Here is a 25,937-nt window from a genome sequence, read left to right as displayed (position 1 = left end):
AGGTAAAGTTGACCATGGCAGAATTTGAACTCAGAACATAAAGACAGACAAAATACCACTAAGCATTTCACCCAGCGTGCTAATGTTTCTGCCAGCTAGCTGTCTTACAAATAATACAATATTACATAAGCATTTTATAATGTTTCTTTCTTTTCTGGAAACTCACCGTGTACCAGCAGCTGATGGCTCATGGACTGGCACCAGTCTGCGGACCACCACTTTGAGTAGCACATGTTTGAATATAGAATTTATTTTCTTCAAATATTACTATTCAAAGATATTATTAAATGTCTAAGAAAAGTTATTGATAATAAAATCATCATTTTTTTTCAAACAATTAGCTTCATTTTTAGACATGAAAAATGTTCTCATATTTACATTTACACTACAGCATTATAAGTTTGATCTTCAGCTAACACTAATGGTTGTAGCACTATTCTCTACGAATCACAGCCTATACACAACCTGATGACAATCAGAGATAAAATCCATCAAAGTATTGTATAGAGCAGTGATTCTCAACCATTTTCTACTCTGTTTCCTATTTTACTTAGAGTAGGCATAGGAGTGGCTGTGTGGTAAGTAGTTGGCTTATGAACCACATGGTTCCAGGTTCAGTCCCACTGCGTGGTACCTTGGGCAAGTGTCTTCAACTATAGCCTCAGGCCGACCAAAGCCTTGTGAGTGGATTTGGTAGACAGAAACTGAAAGAAGCCCGCCGTATATATGTATATATTTATATATATGTATGTATGTGTGAGTATATGTTTGTGTGTCTGTGTTTGTCCCCCCACCCACCCAACATCGCTTGACAACTGATGCTGGTATGTTTACGTCCCCGTAACTTAGGGGTTCGGCAAAAGAGACTGATAGAATAAGTACCAGGCTTACAAAGAATAAGTCCTGGGGTCGATTTGCTCGACTAAAGGTGGTGCTCCAGCATGGCCACAGGCAAATGACTGAAACAAGTAAAGAGTAAAAGAGAGAAAAGAGTAAAGAGAGACCATAAGTATCCAATGTTTAAAAAATCCTAATATATTTTTATCCTTAAATATTATTAGGAATTCTACAAAAAAAAATTGTTAAAACATTTTGTGTATTGTAAAAGTATAACCAACTTATTGCAGATAAATTTTAACAACAAAATCTTATATGGATCCCGCCCCACCAAGGGTCATATTGGACCCCAGTTGAAAACCACTGCTGTAGATGATTAACCCTTTTGTTACAATATTTCTGTTTGATTTCACTACCTTTGTTTCAATTAATTTTGAAAATAATATAGAATTTAGTAAAAATAATTTTACCATTACTAAGCTGGTGTTTGGAGCACAAATGAAGATGAAATCATTTTAAAACAGGAAGTTTGTTTCATAAAGCCAGTGGTGGCCTTAAGTAGGTTGGTATGAACAGGGTTAAAAATTTTTTTATCTTTTAGAGATAAGGTAAAATTAGAAATTACTATGTAAAAGAAATTTATTTCTGTAAAAAAAATGTTTCTACTGTGTGCAATTCCATACAAGGGAGATAATTATTTCTTCATAATATTTGGTGGGATTAGAAGTTTGAATTTGAAATTAAGGAATAAAGAAAAGGAAACATAGAATATACCAATTTTTTGTTTTGTTTACTTATTCTAAAGGTATTAAAATTCCTAGTTTTAAATAATCATGTAAAGCAACATTTCGTTTTCTGTAAAATGTGTTTTCTCTTGTAGCAAATTAGATCTCTTAAGCATGCAAGACACTCATAAAATTCCTCTTTGTCAAACACCAAAACTTAAAAACTGAGTCATTCTAATAAATTATATCAAACCTTTGATGCAATTAAGAATAAGGTTGTTTCAGCCTTCAAATACTTCAATGTCTTGGCTAAATGAGTACCATCAATGTTAGAAACAAAATGCACATTAGGTCCAACCTGGAATGGCTTCAATGATTCTGTTACCATCAAGGGACCCTAATTTTTTGAAAAGCAAAATATATACAATATTAACTTCTTGAACATCTTTTAAATATAACATTTTTAGAAAAATGAAAATTATGAAAGAGAAATATGCAAAAATCTCCAGAAAAATATTCAAAAATAAAGATAAATTTTTTATCAATACTTACTAAGTCTGAGCCTCCAATGCCAATGTTTACCACGTCTGTGATGGCTTTGCCGGTGTAACCTTTCCATCGCCCTTGGATCACAGAGTCTGTAAACTCTCTCATATGCTTAAGGACAGCTTGGATACCAGGCATTACCTAAATGATGAGAAAAGAGATTTACAAATGGCAGACACCAGGCACTTCTGAAATGAAAAATGAGATTTACATACACATTTTAGGTGCAGATGTAGCTGAGTGGTAAGAAGTTTTCTTGCCAACCACATGGTTCTGGGTTCAGTCCCACTCTTTAGCACCTTGGGCAAGTATCTTCTACTATAGTCCTGGTTCAACCAAAGCTTTGTGAGAGGGTTTAGTAGATGAAAACTGAAAGAAGCCTATTATATATGAATGTGTGTGAACATGTCTAGTTATTGGGAAGTATTACCTTATCTGGAAATAGATGAGGGTTGGCAACAGGAAGGGTATCCAGCCATAGAAAAACCACCTCAACAAAGTCCATCTGACCCATGCAAGCACGGAAAAGTGAATGTTAAAGTGATGATGATGATGATGACGACGATGACAATGATGTCAACATGGAAAGATTTAAATTTAGTCCAACAAGATGACCAAGTACTCATCAGTTGTGTACAGTATTCAAAATTCCAATTTTACATCATGATGAACCTGCCAGATCTAACTTAAATTTCTTAGCTATGAACATAGTGGAGCCACAGCAACATGAAAAATATGAAATGGCAACTCTTTGACCAAAAAGTCCAAAAGACACCATTGCCACTTGGTCAATTATACCTCACATTATGATTTCAAACCTCAAAGTTTCGTGGGTGATGGGGTAAGGTCCACAAATTTCATCAGTTTCAACTAGTGTATTAAGTTACTAGACACAATGAAATTTTTACTTTATAAATAATGTTTAAAGGCAAAAAATGGTTCAGTGAAAAGGTTTTTAAGTAACAATACCTAAAAGAAAAAATATATAGGAGGTGGATAGTAGTCAATTAAGGTAGACCTCAATTCTTGATTGGTATTTCATTTTAGTCATCCAGAAAAGATGTAAGGCACAGGTGACCTTAGTGTGATTTGAACTCATAATGTAAAGGTCTGTAACTAAATACATTTTGCCTGCTGCCCTAATGATTCAGCAAATCTACTATATTTTTTCAAGTTTTGACACAAGGTCAGAAGTTTTAGGAGAGGTGATTAGTCAATTACATCAACCCCAGTAATTGACTGTTACTTTATTTCATTAACCCTGAAAGGATGAAAGACAAAATTGACCTTGGCAGGGTTTGAACTCAGTACATAAAGAGTCAGGTGAAATGTTGTTAAGCATTTTGTTCCAACACACTAACAATTCTGTCAGCTCATAATATTGCAAATCTACCACAATATTGGTTTAAAATTTTGGCACAGGGCCAGCAACTTCAGTGAGGGGGTAAGTTGATTATATTGACCCCAGTAAGTAACTGGTACTTATTTTATCGACCCCAAAAGGATGAAACACAAAGTCAACCTTGGCAGAATTTAAAAACTGAATGTAACAACGATGGACAAAATGTTACTAAGTACTTTTCCAGTGAAGGTGCATGGCTCAGTGGTTAGAGCATCAGGCTCACAATCATGAAGTTATGAGTTCAATTCCTAGACTGGGCTGTGTGCTGTGTTATTGAGCAAGGCATTTAATTTCATGCTGCTCCAGTTCACTCAGCTGTAGAAATGAGTTGCAACATCATTGGTGTCAAGCTGTATCAACCTTTAACTTCTCCTTGGGGTAACATCAGTGGTGTTTAGAGGTGACTGCTGGTCTTCTATAAGCAGCTTTGCCCAGGCTTGTGCCTCAGAGACAAACTTTCTAGATGCAATCCCATGGTCATTCATGACTGAAGGGGGTCTTTGCTCCTTTACTTTTCCCAGCATGCAAATGATTCTGCCAGCTCACCCTCTCGCAAATCTACCATAATACTAATAAACAAATTTAAGGAGGAAAAACAAATAAAAAAAAAACAAGTCTTGAAAGTATATTTACATCTTCACCATCAACTTTCATTGGTTGGTTACTTTGGTTACGCAAGGCTACATGAAAGACTGATCGGTTTTCAGTTGTATTGATCTTTTCACCATTAAACATAGCATCTCTCATGGTATCAACTTTGCGCTGCTTGGCCTGCAAGATACAAGAAAGATTCAGTTAACATAGACAATTATAGAATTCCTGAAATATTACAAAGTTAATGGTTAATTTCAATTCCTTTTCTATTAAACATTTCATTTTTTTATTTGGTTTGCAAAATTCTTGATATGAATTCATGTGTTGAAACAGATTTTGCTGCATCTCAGGAGGGTCATCATGTCAATAATAAACACATGCAGTGGACTCACTGCACTACTTCTATTATTATTAGTCAATTAGTTAACCATGTACTAATTAACTAATCAATTGTTTGATAAACTGACTAATTGATTGACAAAATGATTAAGCAAACAATCAGTTAGTTAATGATTAAATGGCCAACTAATTGACTGATCATAACAAAAGAAGTGAAATAAAACCAGTGCATGTGTTTATCATTGGCATAATGACCCTCCCAATATAGAAGAAAATAATTAAATAATATCTAACTTAAAAAAATAAATCAACACATCAGCTAGTTCAATATCTTTAAACAAACTCGGCCTATGCCAGGGGTGTTACCAGTCCACTTATGCGTACCTTTCCTTCATTGGACACTAAACTCTGCTTGTGAAGACCTATTGAGGCAAGTGAAATCAAAATCAAATTAGATGACTGGCATCCATGCTAGTGGAGCGCAAAGAGTACCATAAGAGTGAGATCGTTGCCAGAGCAATAAACTGGCCTCCGTGCCGATGGCACATTAAAAACACCATTCAAGCATGATCGTTACCTGCGTCACCTTACTAGCACTTGTGCTGGTGGCATGTGAAAAAAAACATTTGAGTGAGGTCATTGCCAGTGCCGCTGCACTGGCTCCTGTACAGATGGCACATAGAAAGCACCATTTTAGTGTGGCCATTGCCAGTACCTCCTGACTGGCCCTCGTGCCCATGGCACGTAAAAGCACCCACTACACTCTCGGAGTGGTTGGCATTAGGAATAGCATCCAGCTGTAGAAACTCTGCCGGATCAGATTGGAGTCTGGTGCAGCCATCTGGTTCGTCAGTCCTCAGTCAAATCATCCAACCCATGCTAACATGGAAAGTGGACGTTAAACGATGATGATGATGATGATTGATTTCTTATAACTACACATAAGATTAAATTTTTTAGAAAGGAATTTAGTTGACTTTATACATTCAGCAATATACATCATTATCTTACAGATACTTATACATTTAGCAGTAACCTGAAACCCCTGTGTTTATAAGATGTGGGCTGATTTCCTGGGAAAGTTTTGTTGCTTTTCATATATAAGATAGTTCACCTTGAAATATGTCAAATATCAACCAATGTCAAGAAGGTTTGAAAAACAAAAATTAACCATGCTGGAGTTAAAAATAATGTCAAAGATTAACAGCTTTCTTTGTTGTTGTATGTATGAGACTATGAAGATCAACAACCAGGTAGCAAAATGTTTTAGCATAAGAGCCCCATCTAACCCATGCTGGTATAGAAATACAGACGTAAAATATCATGATGAACAATACTAAAATCACTTTACATTTAAAGAAAAAAAGAAAGAGAGAGAGAGAGAGAGAAAGGAAGGAAGGAAGGAGAGAAAGAGAGAAAGAAAGAAAGAGAGAGAGGGGAGGGGGAAGGAAGGAAGGAAGGGAGGAAGGAGAGAAAGAGAGAGAAAAGAAAGAGAGAAGGAAAGAGAGAAGGAAAGAGAGAAGGAAAGAAAGAAGGAAAGAAAGAAGGAAAGAAGGAAAGAAAGAAGGAAAGAAAGAAAGAGAGAGGAGGGGGAAGAAAGGAGGGAAGAAAGAAAGAAAGAAAGAAAGCCAACATACCAGCTCAATCAGTTTCTCGATAACAGTGTCATTGATGAGATTCTTGGAATAGTCCAACAACAAGTTGCCGTTGGAGTCCTCCAAAGAAACACTAAAACAAATAGAAAACATATTTTCGTCAGTAATCTCAGAAACTGAGGAACACATAATTGATAACTAAAAACTGGAAAGAAATATTTGTGAAAATACATGAGAAAAATGTGTAGTCGGTAACTTTGTTTTTGTTCAATGCTTTCTACACGTACTCTGAAGAAGGCCCACCTGGCTGACTTTGAAATTATCAGATGTTAGGAAGCTTGTTACAGGAACTCCAGGCTTCTCCCTTGAATGTTAGGTAGTCTTTCTTACTGTCAGCAACATAGGATCCAAAGTACTCGAAGACATTTATTGCTTTGAGTTGTGAGCACAAGGCCAAAGAGGAGACTTTCCATCTCCACTACTGATGATCAATGCAGGGTAGGTTTTGCAGGCCATTACCATACTGTTGTGATGCTGAACAATATATATTATATCTCAGAGACTTCAGTTCCCTAATAGGGGACAAACTACACTTGATGTCACTGGCAGAGACACAGAACATGAAATTGTAGGCCTCATCATCATCATCATCATCATCATCGTTTAATGTCTGTTTTTCATGCTAGCATGGGTTGGACGGTTCGACCGGGGTCTGGGAAGCCAGGAGGCTGCACCAGGCTCCTGTCTGATCTGGCAGTGTTTCTACAGCTGGATGCCCTTCCTAACGCCAACCACTCCGTGAGTGTAGTGGGTGCTTTTTACATGCCAGGCGAGGCTGGCAACGGCCACAATCGGTTGGTGCTTTTTACGTGCCACTGGCATGGAGGCCAGCCGGGGCGGCACTGGCAACAGCCACGTTCGGATGGTTCTTCTACGTGCCACCGGCACTGGTATCACAACTATAATATAGGAAGTGCAGAGCTTGCTAGCACACCATGATGAAACACATCTCAGTTGCGGCCACTCAAGGAGGTCTACACAATATCAAGCAGTTAAATTTTTCACTTTTATTTAAACATTATCATGTGTCTTTTTCTGTCCTTGGTCATATTGTATAGACATATTGTGTACATTCATCACAACACAGTGTTGGTTAATAAATCTATAGAAATACTCTTTAGTACAATGTAGCAATTATTATATATAATCTGAGCTGAATGATTTTATAAGTTCAGCAGCTGACATGAAGAGTTAAAGCAAATTTCAAAAAGCTAAATACATTTCCTTATATCAACCACCCATCTATGAAGTAGATACAATAGGCTAAGAGCGACTATTATAGTAAAAAGGATTTTTTTTTTTTTGTAAGGGAATGGCTTTTCAAAGCTTAATGTGTTTCAGTAGGATTATTTCAGTTACCATAGCAACATTCAGATATCTGCAAATACTGCAAGGAGTATGGTATAAACAAAAGCCAAAATTCAGTCTTGGGTGATGTAACAGTATTAATTATGATGATGATGATGATGATGATGAAAATAATAATATGGGTCACAAATTTTGGTACAAAGCCTGTAATTTCAAGGAAAGCAGGGTGAGGTGGGGTGCCAATCAATTCCATCAAATTTAGTACAAGAGTGGTACTTTATTTTATCGATTCTAGAGGGAGGAAAGGCAAATTTGAAATTAGAACATTAAAATGCCATTAAGCATTTTTAACATAGGCACAAGGCTATGCATTTGCAATGAACCAATTACATCAACTGAAATACTTCACTGACATACTTCATGTAAAGTAAAATTAACTTCAAGCTTCTTAACTTACATAGCTTCGCCTAGCTCAATTAGTGTGTGTGCATGAAATTTATCTTATACTTGTTTCAGTCATTAGAGTGCAGCCATGCTGGAGCACCACTTTGAAAAATGTTTAGTCACCCCACCCCAGACTTATTTTTCTTAAGCCTGGTAAATATCATTCTTTTGGCCTCTTATGCTCATGGTCAATGCCAGTGCCGCCTGACTGGCTCCCATACCGGTGACACATAAAAAGCATCATTCGAATGTGGTCAATACCACTGTTGCCCAACTGGCCCTCATGCCAGTGGCATAAAAAAAAGCATCCACTACACACTTGGAGTGGTTGATGTTAGGAAGGGCATCCAGCTATAGAATCCTTGCCAGATCAGATTGGAACCGGGTGCAGCTTCCTGGCTTGCCAGCCCTCAGTCAAACTGTCCAAACCATGCCAGCATGGAAAGCGGATGTTAAATGATGATGATGATGATGATGATATATATGTATATCTATATATCACGGTACCATGGTATCAAACAAACTATCAGATGTTATACATCACTAATCACAATGCGCTTCGCATTGGTTTGGCTTTCAAATGATGCCACTCTGCTGGCTAGGTGAACAGACCAAATTTCCACCTGGCTGGAAAGCTAGTTGCAGCGTTACCCATTAACAGCTGAGTGGACTAGAGCAATGAGAAATTAAATGTTTTGCTCTCAAGAACACAATGCACCACCTAGTCTGGGAATCGAGCCCTCAATCTAGTGATTGTGAGTACAACACCCAACCATTAAGACATGTCTTCACACACACACACACACACACAGATATATTTATAGTGAAATCAAACGTGAAACCTTCAAGCTGGAACCAACTAGACTAGAGATAAAAGCTTTTATCAGGTGTTAATATTAAGCTGCTCAGGCATTTTCATTTCCTGTTTCTCTTGGAGATTAGCATATATACATATATATACATATATATTCTTTTACTTGTTTCCGTTATTTGACAGTGGCCATGCTGCAGCAACATCAGTTGTCAAGCAATGGTGGGGTACAAACACATACACACAAACACATACATGTATATATATTGTTGGCATTCTTTTTGTCTCGGGAGACAATGGAGTTGCGCATAAAATAGTCTAGTCAGGTTTACACAATGAGCTTCTTTCAGTTTCTGTCTACCAAATCCACTCACAGGGCTTTGGTTAGCCAAAGGTTATAGTAGAAAACACTTGCCATAGGTGCCATGCAGTGGGACTGAACCCGGAACCATATGGTTAGTAAGGGACAAGCATGGCTAGGTGCAGGTGTGACTGTGTGGTAAAAAGGTTGCTTCCTAAGCACAAGGCTTTGTATTCAGTTCCACTGTGGGGCACCTTGGATATGTTCTAATATAGTTGTAGGCCAACCAAAGCCTTGTGAGTGGATGTGGTAGGGAGAAACTAAAAGAAGCCCGTCATATATATGTGTGTGTGTGGTGAGGTGTATGTATGTGTCTCTCTGCCTTGACATCATACAATAGTTATAAATGAGTGTCACTGTCATACAAAAGGTACCCTTCATTTCCACTCTTCTTCTATGAAAATATGTGTGGCATGGGGTGGGGGGGACATTACCGTCTTTAGAAGCAAGTGAGGGCTAGCAACAGGAAGGGCACCTGGCGCTAGAAAATCCACCTCAACAAATTCCATATGAGCATGGAGAAGTTCATCTTAAATGATGATGACGATGATGAGCATCATGATGATGATGATATATGGCGGCAAGCTGGCAGAAACGTTAGCACGCTGGGCGAAATGCTCACCGGTATTTCGTCTGCCGCCACGTTCTGAGTTCAAATTCCGCCGAGGTCGACTTTGCCTTTCATCCTTTCGGGGTTGATAAATTAAGTACCAGATACGCACTGGGGTCGATGTAATCGACTTAATCCGTTTGTCTGTCCTTGTTTGTCCCCTCTGTGTTTAGCCCATCGTGGGCAATAAAGAAACAGATATATAAGAGCTGCTTCATCCAATGTGTTTTATCTTTTTTGAGATGTCAGAGTGTTATTTGATGGCAGATATGGTTATTCACAGCAAGTAGACCAACCAAACTGAGGCTCTTTCATTGGCTTAAATTGCTACGTATTTTAACAAACCCTTGCATTACTACTTACTTGCTACATACTTTATTAATATGCAGCTTAGTTTGCTAATAACCAAGAGAAACAGAACGAAAAAAAATTAACATGAACAGTTTAACTCCTGATAAAAGCTCTTATCTCTGGTCTAGAATGAAAGGTATCTACTAAGTAGTTGGTTCCAACCAAAATCCTTCACATTTAATTTCAATGCTAATAAATAAATATATATATATATATATATATATATATATATATATATTGGTAAAACGGTAAGATAACAAAAGAAAGAAAGAGACCTCAATATTATGTAAATAGAGGAAATTTATGTATACAATAATGTGTTACATTACTCGATAGTCAAGATAAAACTCTGAGTTTCAAATGCCGAAGTGGAAATCCACAACACCATCTCTTCGGTTATAGCCAGATAACTGAAGAGATGGTGTTGTGGATTTCCACTTCGGCATCTGAAACTCAGAGTTTTATCTTGACTATCGAGTAATGTAACATATTATTGTATATATATATTATATATATATATATATATATATATATATATATATATATATATGTTATGGTGCAGTTACTGATGAGAATTTCACCTAGCAAATTATTTTATTTGCTAAAAGAATTCGAAACCTAGGTATGACCATAAAAAGATAAGGTAAAAGTTTTTAATTTTCATTCCCTTCGAAATCGCTCTTAAATGTGGTTTTGGTCGTTTTGACTGCTTCTTCTAGCATGTAAAATTACCTGTTAAAGGTAGTTTCTCTTGTGTTTAAATGTACACTATTTTATGTATGTATGTATATATATAACTTAGGTATGTTTCAATCAAAGATTGGTCCGGGCCATGTCTAACTTAATAGCACCACCTGGTAGGATTAGTTAAATCCTTTTTAAGTCAAGTTTTGTGGTATCATGGTTCATTGAGTAAGGAGTTCTTGTTGAGTGGGTTGTATTTAGGTATAGGGAACTTATCTGGTATTCTTTGAAGAAATTTGTCCAGATTCTTTTTAAAGATGATAGGATCCTTTTCATCTTTGATCTGTTTTGGGACAATGTTAAATAGGGCAGGGCCTGTTGAGGAAAAGAAAATGTATTGCAGTGTATTTATGTGTTGTGATCCTGAATTGGGTAGGGGACATATGGTCCCATGGTTTTAGCCTTGGATAAATTCTGAAACTTATGTTGGGTAATGTTGGTGGTATATTCTCTACTTCATGCGAATGATGTATTGCTCACAGTAACACTGAAAAGAATAGAGTTTCAATGCTTTAAGGCAGTCCCAATAATTGAGATCCATCAAGCCCTTAATTTTTTTAGAGCATGCATTTTGTTTATATACCAAAATTTACTGTGAGATAGCATCCAAGGAAACATCCTCAAACACTGTTGAGTGTTAAAGAACACCTGAATGTTACAGACCAGGTGAGACAACTCACTTTGGAATCACCAAGATTGGTAGATATCGATATTTCATCATTATTGTGGCTTATCAATACCATGTACTCAGATCATCTTGAAACAAAGTGAATCATTGACCTATGACTAATATGCAAACAGAGTGAAGTCCCATGATATATATACATACATATATATCAATATATAGATATAGATATATATATATAAATGAGAATCAAGTTAGGTAAATCAATTCACATATAATAATACATATATCTAACCATAGACCCAATATGCATAAATTTTAAAAAATATATTTAATATCTCAAAAATATTAAAACTATATAGATATACAAATATAATAATAATAATAATAATAATAATAAATAGATTTATCAACTCATTAAAAATATATAAATACATAAATATATAAATACATTAAGAATATATTGAAAATATAAATACATACATAGATCAACCTACAGAACAAAAACGATACCATAGAAGGAGGCAGTGTTCAGTGATGGATATAAATATCCTTTCTTTGACAAGATAACTGGACACCCAGAAATGGCCATTGGATTATCAATACTCAAACCTTTTTATGTTTTACCTTTTGCTGGACTGTTAACTCTATCTAGTTCTATGTCATCGTTTTTATTCTGTAAATCAATCTATATATGTATTTATATTTTCAATATATTTTTAATGTATATATATTTATGTGTTGGCATGCAATAAGCACCATTCATGCATGGGTCATTGCCAGTGCTGCCTGACTGGCTCCCCATGACACTGGCACATAAAAAACATCATGTGAACTTGGTCAATGCCAGCCCTCCTCACCCCTAACTTTATTCTCATTTCTATATTCATCTCAAGTTCAAATATTTTGAGCACTTCTAAAAGCAGTCTATACATTGGAAAAAAATTTTTTTCTCTTTTACATATAAACATATATATATAACAATAATAAATCTCTGAGCGAGGTATAAACAGTAACTCAGATGGCTGATCCCACTTATATCATATATATATATATATATATATTATATATATATATATATATATATATATACCTATTTCTTTATTACCCACAAGGGGCTAAACACAGAGGGGACAAACAAGGACAGACATAGGTATTAAGTCGATTACATCGACCCCAGTGCGTAACTGGTTCTTAATTTATCGACCCCGAAAGGATGAAAGGCAAAGTCGACCTCGGCGGAATTTGAACTCACAACGTAATGCAGACATACCATACACATACACGCAGAAATGTATACATACATATATAGAGGATGTAAGAGACAAAGAAAGGGAAAAGAGAAGCATTACAATTTATTAATTGAACACAACTGATACAAACAGTTTCCCTCTCTTCAGACACATAAAAGAAAATGTGCTTGCAATCACTGAGAGAGAGAGAGAGAGAGAGAGAGAAAGAGAGATAGAGAGAAAGAGAGGGGCGACATTGAAACAAGAGAAATGATAAAACATCTGATGTGAAATAAATTAGCTTAAACTCAGAAGTGCAAAATAGGCAGCACCAAAATGTCTCATACCCTGGAAAAAATTATCACAAGGCACATTTCATTTGATGCTCAAATGACTCTGCTAATTGGTTTGAATACAACAAGAGCAAATTAAAAAAAAAAAACAATTAAATATGTCATTCCCTGTTAATACTGGCCTTAAATTTTGGCACAATGCCGGTAATTTTCGGGGGAGGGTATAAATCGATTACATCAACCCCAGTGTCAAGCTGGTACCTATTTTATCATCTCGAAAATATAAAAAGCAAAGTCAACCCCACCAGAATTTGAACTCAGAACATAAAGATGGATGACATGCCACTAAACATTTTGTGGCATGTGCTAACAATTCCGCCAGCATGCCACATTTCATTCTTCGTTAATATTAGAGCTAAAGGATGTTAGAGTACAGAATAAACTAATGATGGTTGACACTAACAAATTTGTAAAATAAGATAAACCTGTCTGTCATAAGAAGAGTTTTGGCATTTTGAAAAGGACCTTTCTTGTTTTATAAAATTTTTAATTACCACATTTTCTAGCATCGATGACACTATTTCCTTCCTAAAATAAATCTTGAAAAATTATCATTCACCCTTGAGGACAAAGTACATTTTTTCTAAGTTTTAACCCCCAGAAGAGTGTTATCCATGATAAACATACTGGGTCTATGTGTTTTTTTATCTTTTACTTGTTTCAGACGTTGAACTGTGGCCATGCTGGAGCACCATCTTGAAAGGTTTTAGGGGAACAAATCAATCTCAGTACTTATGCTCTCTTTTTTTAAGTCTGATACATATTCTATCATTCTCTTTTGCCAAACCACTAAGTTACAAGGATGTAAACACCAGTTGTCAATGGGGTGAGTGACAAACACAGAAACACACACACATACACACACACACACATACACATGCACACACACATGCACACATACACATGTGCAAACACACACACACATGATGGGCTTCCACACAGTTTCCATTCACCAAATTCACTTAAAAGGCATTAGTCAGCCTGAGGCTATAGCAGGAGACATTTGCCCAAGTTGCCATGCAGTGGGACTGAACCTGAAACTATGTGGTTGCAAAACAAACATCTAAACCACACAGTTATACTTGTTTGCATGTTTCAAGACAAAATTAGGACAAGTCTTCAAGAATAGGAGAAAAATGGAACAAAATTAGGACAAGTTTTTGATGCCAAGATTTGGCAATAGTCTTTACAAAATTTTGAAAACAAGTTTTGATTACTAAGTCATCACAATTTGTGTTCCTGAAAAATGTAAATTATCTATGATTATCTGCTAATTACTCCACAAAAACTCTCTGAAATTTAGTTTTAATAGGTTGTTTCCTTTTTGTTTTGTATTTTTTTTTTCCTCATTTTTCTTTCTTTCATGGGTGTTGGCAACAGAAGGACACCCAGCCATAAAAAACAATTTCTTACATAAACATCTAAAACCATGCCAGCATGGTAAAAAACAGACATAAGACAATGATGATGATGAGTTCACGCAGACATGAGTAATAATATAACAGACACTGCTAGCATCCAACAGATTTGCATGTCTTCATAATTTAAAGTACTAGGGGTTTTTTTTATAATGCATTTTTGTTTTTGTTTTTTTGCTTTTTTTCTTCCTACCTTTTCTTCAGCAAGTATGCCAAAGCGAAAAGTGCATTTTAAGACAGCAAACATGTCACAGTCCTCCACCTAAGTTAAAACTCAGCAACCATGCAATGCAGCAACAGAAAAATGTTACAGCAATTAACCAAATAACTCCAAAATGGTTTCCCCCCAAACTACTAACTTCATTGTACAAATGAAAAGTTACAACACTAGATATCAAGTTTCAAAAGTGCTTTTGAGAAGAAGCCAATCATTTGGCTACATGTGAGTAGTGAAAATTCATAAGCAAGATATGTCAGTTATCAAAGTTTACACATACTTTCCTAAGCAGCCAAGATTTTGTTTTCTTCTTGTGGAATTAGGCTATCATCTTACCTGCAAATGTGATATCACGAAAGATTTTTAAGCTGTTTTTAAGCAGAATTAAGTTTATGGTTAATGTCAAGTTTTCTCTAGTTAACGCCCATTTTACAACATTTTTTAAAAATATATTCTAGTTTTTATATCATTTTTTAAAAAATATATTCTGTGATATATTATTTTTTATTTACATTCTTCATTTTTAATATAATTTGTTGATTTTCACATCATTTTTTTACATATATTCTACAATTTTAAATTTACAAATACATACATCTCTATCTAGCTATCTATCTGTCTATCTATCTAATCTATCTAATCTATCTATCTATCTAATCTATCTATCTAATCTATCTACCTATCTATCTAATCTATCAATCTATCTATCTATCTACCTAATCTATCTATCTATCTAATCTATCAATCTATCTAATCTATCTATCTATCTAATCTATCAATCTATCTATCTATCTATCTAATCTATCAATCTATCTATCTATCTACCTAGACAGACAGACAGACAGATAGATAGACAGGGGGGAGAGATATCATTATTTAATGTCTGTTTTCCATGCTGGCATGGGTTGGATGGTTTGACAGAAGCCAGCAAGCCAGAGGACTTCAACAAGCTCCACCATCCGTTTTGACACAGTTTTTAAAGCCAATCATTTATATATCATCGATATTGTTTTAATGTCTATTTCTCCATGCTTGCAGGGATCACTTGAGAGTATATGAAAGCAATGCTTTATATGGCCAAATGCCCTTCCTGGCAACAATCCCCACCAGTTTCCAACTGAGATAATGATTTCCTAGTCTACCAAAAGACAAACAGCCCAAACTTGCTTATGTGAAGAACTAGAAAGAAATAACATTGAAACATGCCTTTGTTTACAAAGATCTTGCAATATGCCAAAACAGGTCAAGAAGCCAGAACATGTTTTCATAGTGGACAGTAAGCAAATGATATAATTAGCAGAGCCATAGTTTACAACTAACAAATGACAAGGAAAATAGAGTAGCCAATAGGAAGGGCATCCCTACATAGAAAAATCTGCCATAACAAATTCTGTCTGACTCATACAAGATGTTAAATGATGATAATGATGATGATGATGACAATGATGAAGACAATGATGATAATGATTATATCTTCTGTCCTTTAATCATTTCAGTCATTGAACTGCGGCCATGCTGGGGCATCAACTTCTAGGGTTTTGTCGAACAAATCAACATTAATACTTATTTTGTAAAACAAAGCGGCGAGCTAGCAGAAACGTTAGCACGCCTGGCGAAATGCTTATTGGTATTTCATCTGCCGTTACATTCTGAGTTCAAATTCCGCAGAGGTCGACTTTGCCTTTCATCCTTTCAGGGTCGATGAAATAAGTACCAGTTACTCACTAGGTTCGATGTAATCAACTTAATCCTTTTGTCTGTCCTTGTTTGTCCCCTCTATGTTTAGTCCCTTGTGGGCAATAAAGAAATAAGAAATAAGACTGGTACTTATTCTATCAGTCTCTTTTGCTGAACCACTAAGTTACAGGGACATTAGCAAACAAACAGCAGTTGTCAAGCAGTGGTGGAGGACAAGCACAGCAACAAAGATACACACATATATACATATGATGGGCTTCTTCCAGTTTCCATCTACTAAATTCACTCACAAGACTTTAGTCAGCCCAAGGTTATAGTAGAAGACACTTGCCCAAGGTGCCACAGAGTGGGACTGAACCCAAAACCATGTGGGAAGCAAATTTTTTACAATACAGACAAATCTGCACCTATGTATATATGTGTGTGTGAGTACGTGTGTGTGTGTGTGTATACACACATATAAATAGACAGTGAAAGGGAGAGACAGAGAAAGGAAGAAACAAACAGACATAACACAGCATAAATCAAATACCTAACAAATGTATAATGTGGATAAGTCTACTAAAGCTATTTGCTTGAATGCTTTAGTTGTGGAGATTGCAAACAATGTGAATGCAGCCTATTGTTTTCTTAAGAAAACTTATAAGTAGTCAGTAATGTACTTTTGAAATGGTTGTCACCAGAGAAGATACACTCTTATTTTTTGGCTCAATAGAGAAATAGTTATCTAAATTGCTATATATAAAAACAGCGTTATCAGTATGTAACACTGGTGGTCATCTTGATTTGCAATCATCATCATCATCAGTTTATTGTCTACTTTTCTATACTTGGATTGGTCACATGAGACCACATTGAGATAGTGTTTTAAGGGTGGGTGCCTTTCCTGATGCCAACCCTCACTTATTTCCAAGCAAGGTAATAATCCTCCCAGGCTTTCAAACAGCAAACAGCTCAGATGGAGTTATGCATACAAATGGAAACGAATGATAACACCATTTGAATGAGCCTTTTGTTTACATACAGCAAATACATATGAAAATGAAGGGAAATATGAACTTGCTTACACATACATACACACACACACACACACACACACACACACACACACACACACACACACACACACACACACACACACATACATACATATATATATATATATATATATATGTTTATATATATATATATATTTGTCTATATATCTATACACACACACACACACAATATGCTTTTTCAATAACAGTCTACCAATTTCAATCACAAGATATTAGTCAACCTGTAGCTATAGTACAGAACACCAGGCATTAGCATCTGCAGAGTGGGACTGAATCTTTAATCATGTGACCCCAAAGCAAACTTCTTAACCACACAGTCAAGCCTGCACACAAACTTAATTAGGTAGTAAATATATTTATGTGGAGGCGCAATAGCCCAGTGGTTAGGGAAGCAGACTCGCGGTTGGAGGATCGCGGATTCGATTCCCAGACCGGGTGTTGTGTGTGTTTATTGACCGAAAACACCTAAAGCTCCACGAGGCTCCAGCAGTGGGTGGTGGCAACTCCTGTTGTACTCTTACACCCCCAACTTTCTCTAACTCTCTTCCTGTTTCTTGAGTAACGCTGCAATGGACTGGCGTCCCATCCATCTGGGGGGAACACATACGCCACAGAAACTGGGAAACCAGGCCCATGAGCCTGGCTAGGCTTGAAAAGGGTGCATAAAAAAAAATATATTTATATATATTTATGGAGAACACAACCCAAACCAAAAACATATAATGTAGATAAATCTACAGTTATTTATTTGAGAACCTTAACTCTGAGGACATCTGGTGATGTGTAAACATCCTATTGTTCCCTTAAGTAAAGAGAAAAAAAATCAAAAATCCCCTTACAGAACAGTTTTGAGGATGATTGTCTGCTCATCTGAAAAGATGCATTCTTATTCTCCAGCCAGCTATATCATTCCTTCTGAAGAAAGTTTGACTGCTATTTTTAATTGGCCAAGTGACCACAGAAGCTTCTTTATTCACTTCTAAAGATGGTTTATAAGTGATGGATTAGTATAAATGTTAGAGCAGCAGATCAAATACTTTGTTACATCTGCTCTATCTTCTGAAATGGTCAACAATCAACAGCAAGATGCTGCTATAGATCACATTATCCCAAAGTATGCATGCATGCATGTGACCAGAGACCACATGTGAATTTGTATTCCCTGAAACCCCAAATACGAACTCTACATCTCGACAAATAATGATGACCATGGCTATGGCGTATGTGCTATCAGACACCCTTGTTCTTCCAGTGGGGCATTTGTCAAACTTGCAAGCTGGATTTTTGAGCTGCAGGCAGAATCATTACTTTGTCAGCTGGAACATTAGGGCAGGTGAGGTAGCAGAATCATTAGCAGGCTGGATGAAATGCTTAGCAGTTATTTCATCTGCTGTTACATTCTGAGTTCATATTCAACCAAGGTCTCTTTGCCTTTCATCCTTTTGGGGTCGATTAAATAAATACCAGTTACACACTGGGGTTGATGTAATCAACTTAATCTCTTTGTCTGTCTTGTTTGCCCCTTCTATGTTTAGCCCCCCGGTGGACAATAAAGAAATAAAGAAATAAAAACATTTGTGACGGACAAGGTGAACTCGTCAGTCAGATTTGGCTCAAACTACCTTAAGTGAATGCCACCACAATACAAGTAGAAAGTTTGTGGTATTATGTCATGTTTCTTAACCCTCTGGTATTAGCTTTGCTTTAAGTTTCTCCTACAAGTGATAGAGCTAAGTACTAATCATAAACTGAGTTGATATAAATGACCTGGTGTTAGGAAGGGCATCCAGCTGTAGAAACCTTGCCAGATCAGATTGGAGGGGGAGGGGGGGAGAACCCCAATACATAACTGATATACTATTAATTGACCTTTGAAACGATGGAAGGCAAAGCTGACCTCGATGGATTTCAACTCAGAACACAGAGAGTCGCAGCAAATACTGCAAGGCATTATAGCCTTCAATTCAATAAATCTGCTGCCATATAAAGACTACATCACTGTTATTTAATGTTGGTGTATGAATTTCAATTGTTGCTAGCTTTTTTTTTTTTGTTTTTGCCTTTGCATTGTTTTGTTTTTGCTTTTTTAATTCCATGCATACCAGAGCACATGTGCTTACCCAGCAGACTAAAACAATAAATACTTAAACATATATATTTCGCTTTTTGTATTTGGCTTGCAAGATTCTAGATGTGAATCTATATGCTGAAACAGATTCTGTTGCATCAGAGGATGATTATAATGCCAATAATAAACAGATGCACTGGTTTTATTTCACTTCTTTCACTATTATTATTATTATTATTATTATTAAGGCAGTAAGCTGGCAGAATCGTTAACATACAAGTAAAATGTTTAGCGGTGTTTCGTCTGTCTCTACATTCTAAGTCCAAATTCCACTAAGGTTGACTCGGCCTTCCATCGTTTCAGGGTCAATGAATTAAGTACCAGTGAAACACTGGGGTTGATGTAATTGACTAGTCCCCTCCCCCAAAATTTCAGGCCTTGTGCCTTTAGTAGAAAGGATTAGTATTATTATTCCCGTCTTTACATTCCGAGCTCAAATTTCATCGAGGTTGACTTTGCCTTTCATCCTTTCAGGGTTAATGAAATAAGTACCAGTTAGGCACAGGGGTCGATATAACTGATAAGCCCCCACCTCCCTCAAAATTTCAGGCCTTGTGCCTATAGTAGAAAGAATTATTATTTTATTATTATTATTATTCAAATGCCATCAAGATCAACTTTGCTTTTGACCCTTTTGGGGTCGATAAAATAAGTACAAGTTGTAGACTGAGGTCAATGTAATCAACTTGCCCCTTCACACAAAACTTCAAGCCGTGTGCCTATAGTAGAAAAAATTATTATTATTATTATTATTAAAGGTAGCAAGCTTGCAGAATCGTTAGCACACAGGACTAAATGCTTAGTGGTATTTCGCCCATCGCTATGTTCTGTGTTCAAATTCCGCTGAGGTCAACTTTGCTTTTCATCCTTTCAAGGTCAATAAATTAAGTACCAGTGGAACACTGGGGAGTTGATGAAATCAACTTATCCTCTCCTACAAAATTGCTGCCTTTGTGGAAAAATTTGAAACCATTATTATCCTTATTATTATTATTATAATTATTATTATTATTACTAGCTGACCCCATGCCATCAAAAATGACAGCTAATTGTAGTATTTTATATATAAAAAGGATACAAAAAGGTGAAAGAAAAATCAAACAGTGCTTCAACTTGTGTGTGTGTGTGAGAGAGAGAGAGAGAGAGAGCATATGTGTATACATTTATGTGTATGAGTAGCATAGTCTGTAGCAAACACAGTTTTCTATACTTTGTCACAGCCTACTTCCTTCCTTTTTAAGTGTGTTTATATATATATATAATATATATATATATATATATATATATATTATGTATATGTATATGTATGTGTAAATGTCTGTGTGTCTGTAATTCTATTTTCTATGTATCTTTCTAAATAAACATACATGAACACATATACACTCACTTAAATATATAAATATATTTCACACAAACACGCATATTCACATTGCTCCCTTTTACACACACACATATACTCACACAGAGTTGAAGTGCTGTTTGATTTTTGTTTCATCATTGACTTTTCACCCTCCCACTTCCATTGGTGGATCACCCCCTTCCTTTCTCATTCATATGTTGTGATGGAGAAATATACATTGCTATTGCTTCCTCTCACTCCCTCTCAGTCATGGCTATTACTCTCACTACTTCTCCTTCACCAAATTACTATTTTCTCTCCTCTTCCTTCACCATTTACTCTGGCAGTGTGATTTTGGACAATATATATATATATATATATATATACATATAATATATATATACATATATATATATATACAAATATATATATACAATATATATATATACAAATATATATATATACAAATATATATACACAATATATATACAAATATATATACACAAATATATATACACAAATATATATACACAAATATATATACCAAATATATATACACAAATTATATACACAAATATATATATATATATTATATATATATATTATATATATATATATATATACTTTATTTAAAAGCAGCAGAAAATTCAACAAAACCTGTTACTCTGAGTTTTACGTTCCCGTTCGTCGGACAGTTTTTGCTAGAATATATATATATATATACACACACACAAATATATAAAAACACTACGCTCATTATTATATTAGGAGATTGTTATTATTATTAGCCAATTAGTGAACCATTTAACCAAGTAACTAATCAATTATTTGATTATTCAGTCAATCATCTAAGTATATAAAAACTCCTTTCATCACCACTTGCTATCTCATCAATGACATGCCCTCTCTGCTCCAGGCTTGCTTTAGAACTGCTTGTCTCTTCTAACTGGCCAGGCTCTCACTCAGTTACTACGATGACTGTTCCAATTGTCTCGATCAATGGAACAGCCTGCTTGTAAAATTAATGTGCAAGTGGCTGAGCCCTCCACAGTTCTCGGGGAGATTCTGTGTGACACATAATGTGACAAGGCTGGCCCTTGTCACATTTGAATTACAGATACAACTCATTTTTGCCAGTTAAGTGGACTGGAACAAAATGAAATAAAGCCTCTTGCATAAAGACATAATACACCAAAAGGAATCGAACTCACAACCTTACGATCATAAGCTAAATACCCAAACCACTAAGCCACGTGTCTTAATATTAAAGGTGAAAAGTAAAATCATTTCCAATTCATAAATTAATGCTAATTTAATGCAAGGAATCCAAGTCAGAATTTCTGCTGCTTTTCAGTGCAGGAGTGGCTGTGTGGTAAGTAGCTGGCTTATAAACCACATGGTTCCAGGTTCAGTCCCATGGCATGGCACCTTGGGCAAGTGTCTTCTACTATAGCCTCGGGCCAACCAAAGCCTTGCAAGTGGATTTGATAGACGGAACCTGAAAGAAGCCTGTCATATATATATGTGTGTGTGTGTGTGTGTGTTTGTCCCCACCCCCTGCTTGACAACTGATACTGGTGTGTTTACGTCCCCGTAACTTAGTGCTTTGGCAAAAGAGATCAATAGAATAAGTACTAGGCATACAAAGAATAAGTCCTGGGGTCGATTTGCTTGACTAAAGGTGGTGCTCCAGCATGGCTGCAGTCAAACGACTGAAGCAAATGATAGAATAAAAGAATAAAACAATACTACATGTAACCCTATTAAACTTGTGTTATGAATTCAACTCCAGAAGACATGGAATACAGTGTCGCAGAAATATAGTTTCACTCTCAGTGTCAATATAAAGCAAGGCATATGTACATGTGTGTTAGTCTCTGGGGAGTTGACCTAATTTTAAGAGACATTTTATTCTATGTGGGTGTATGAAATAGCAATGAAGAATATGTGTTCTCTATATACGTATCTGTGTCTATGTAGGCATGTGTATGTGTTGTGTGTGCATGTGTGTGTGTATATATATGTAAATACAACTGAATATAAAATACCAGTGTCGGTACCTTCCATGAATACAAATATTTTTTGCATATTGTCACATAGTTACAAGGCCTTTTGTTTTCTTGTTGATAGTTTACTTTGCACATGCCTACTGCCTACCACAAGTATTTCCTCATGGAACATGCCTTATAAGTGCATACAGATTGTTAAAAATTTCTGTTATAACAAGTAAAAATAAAAGTGCAATCTGATAAATAAATAATTTGAGACATAGGATATTTTTTTTTAAAAAGTCAAAATACTAATTTTACAGAGCCAACAAACTTTTGAAAACCTTATTTGAGTAAGCTCTGCAGTTACCACAGGTTTTCTAAAGATAAGCAATTGCTATTTACATTTCAAGATTGTTGCCAGCCTGTTAGGTAGAAATACCACACATGTCATAATAATAATAATAATAATAATAAATAATAATAATAATAATAATTATAATAAGATTGGAAGTGTTATCATGTACATTGTTTTGCCTTGGTATAAAAGATGGGTTGCAGCAAATATTCTGCTCAGTACCACATATTTGTTTATCAGTCGTTTGACCTTAATCAATTGAGCTTGTCCCTTAGTGGCTGACAATATGTGCATCTCTGATCACAAGCAAAAGTAGTGGGGGAACCTCACAGCCATGTGTTGAGAGGAATTCTTTGTGGTTTGGATAATTCACTTTTGGAAACATGGGTGTTTCATTCAACATCCTTAAACAACCCTTATTCAGGGACCTTTTGAGCAGGATGGACTACTCGACCTGAAGAAAATTCTAACTGAGCTCCACTTGCAAGGTCATGCACTGTTTATCTTGATATAAGATCACCATGTTATGCACATATGGTTGTGATGCATGTGTCTGGTGTACCCTTATCAGACAGGTAGTCATGATGGGTATACTGGGCTTCGTATATTTTACCCCAGTGTCACTTTGATGGCATATACTGCTCTTTCACTCAATAATAATAATAAAGTTTCTAATTTAGGTACAAGGCCAATAATTTGGAGGGTAGTGGAGTTAGCTAAGTGTATCAACTCCAGTGCTTGATTGGTACTTTACTACATCAACATCAACCTAAAAGCAATGGAAGGCTGAATTTGAACTCAACAGAATTTGAACTCAGGATGTGAAGAAGCCAAAAGAAATGCCTCTCACCATTTTGTTCAATGTGCTAACAATTCATCCAGTTCGATAATAATGTTTGTAATTTAGGCACTTGGCCGGTAATCTGAATGATTGTCAATTAACGCTTAAGCATTTAAACCAACTGTATCTAGGCCAAATATTCTACCTGTTCTATGTTTAAACTAGCTAGATGTGGCCTCTCACATCTACCCTACAGTCATTCTAATAATCCTTTTTACTATAGGCACAATACCTGAAACTTTAGGGAGAGGGATTAATTGATTACATCAATTCCCATGTTCAGCTGGTACTTTTTTTTTTTTTTTTTATCAATCCAATGACCTGAGAAGACGAAAGGTAAAATTGACCCCAGTAGCCTTTGAACTCACAATGTAAAGACAGACAAAATACCATTAAGCATTTTGTCCAACATGCTCATGATTCTGTCAGCTCACTGCCTTTTAAATACAAATAATAATAATCATCATCATCATCGTTTAACGTCCGTTCTCCATGCTAGCATGGGTTGGACGGTTCGACCGGGGATCTGGGAAGCCAGAATGCTGCACCAGGCTCCAGTCTGATCTGGCAGTGTTTCTACAGCTGGATGCCCTTCCTAACGCCAATAATAATAATAATAATAATAATAATAGTTTCAAATTTTGCCACAAGGGCAGACATTTCCAGGAGAAGGGGTCAAGTCCATTATACCAACCCCAGTGTTTCTCTAGTACTTAATTTGTTGATCCTGAAAGGATGAAAGGCAAAGACGATCTCGGTAGAATTTGAACTCAGAACGCAATGGCAGACAAAATACCACTAATCCTTTTGTCCAATATGCTCATGATTCTGTCAGCTCACTGCCTTTTAAATAATAATAATAGTTTCAAATATTGGCACAAGGCAAGTAATTTTGGGGAAGGAGGAAACTTGGTTACATCAGCCCTAGGGATTAGCTGGTACTTATTTCATTGACTCCAAAAGGATGAAAGGCAAAGTCAACTTTGGCAGAATTTGAACTCAGAAAATAAAGGATGAAATGCCACTGAGCACTTTGTCCGGAGTCTAACAATTCTGCCACCAAAGTTGACCTCAACAGAATTTGAACTCAGAACATAGCAACAGGCAAAAATCACTAAGCATTTTGCCTAGCATGCTAACCATTCTGCCAGCTCACCGCCTTAATAAGAAAAATAACAACCACAAGAATAATTTTCCATTCAGGACCTAATATGTACTAGCCTTCTGTTAGTCTTTTGCTTTGGTTAGAGAAGAGCAGTGAGGCATGCAAGACTTTGGCAATATATGTACATGCAAAAAATTTTTATAAAAATACATATCAAAAGGTATCGTCATAATATTTATCTAACTTGTGGCGTTGTCTAAAACTAGAACAAATATATTTTCTAAAATGGGTCTGACCAAGTTAACAAGCACCGTATGCTATTTAATATATATTAATGTTTTCAAGAATCTCTGTTATGTCTATCATTGCTGGAGCTTTCTGAAATGTAAAATAAAAAATAAATACAATCCGCAAAAAAAAAAGAGTAAAAGTACTTGGAATTATATTTAGTTTGATATCTTTGGCAATACAGACAGACAGTTGGACCAACAGCTAGACAAGGGTGGAGCTGAATCTGCAAAACTACACACACATGCATATGTTCACACACACACATATGTGTGTGTGTGTGTATATATATATATATATATATATATATATGTGTGTGTGTGAGTGTGTGTGTGTGTATATATATAACTATATATATGTGTATATGTATATATATATATATATGTGTGTATATATATATATATATGTGTGTATATATATATATATATGTGTGTATATATATATATATATATATATATATATATATTATATATATATATATATATATGTGTGTGTGAGTGTGTGTGTGTGTGTGTATATATATAATATATATATGTGTATATGTATATATAAATATATATAT

The 25,937-nt window shown here is 35.7% G+C and overlaps 1 protein-coding gene across 3 annotated transcripts in view; it reads right to left on the bottom strand.

The window, feature by feature from the left end:
- LOC115216343 (glucose-6-phosphate isomerase) overlaps positions 1-25,937 on the bottom strand; it is an 82,857-nt gene that overhangs the window by 41,767 nt on the left and 15,153 nt on the right. For 2 of the 3 annotated variants that reach the window (XM_029785586.2, XM_029785588.2), the window contains exons 2-5: positions 6,081-6,171; positions 4,144-4,281; positions 2,115-2,249; positions 1,816-1,959 (exon numbers count right to left, since the gene is read on the bottom strand). In XM_029785586.2, coding sequence (XP_029641446.1) covers positions 1,816-1,959; positions 2,115-2,249; positions 4,144-4,281; positions 6,081-6,171 — 508 coding nt within the window. Of the gene's footprint in view, positions 1-1,815; positions 1,960-2,114; positions 2,250-4,143; positions 4,282-6,080; positions 6,172-13,362; positions 13,367-15,008; positions 15,025-25,937 lie in introns of those variants that run through there. The other variant, XM_036506816.1, reaches the window with a different exon arrangement.

This window comes from Octopus sinensis, linkage group LG10 (assembly GCF_006345805.1).
Source record: "Octopus sinensis linkage group LG10, ASM634580v1, whole genome shotgun sequence".
Lineage (NCBI taxonomy): Eukaryota > Metazoa > Mollusca > Cephalopoda > Octopoda > Octopodidae > Octopus > Octopus sinensis.
This window is presented reverse-complemented; position numbering and strand designations above follow the sequence as displayed.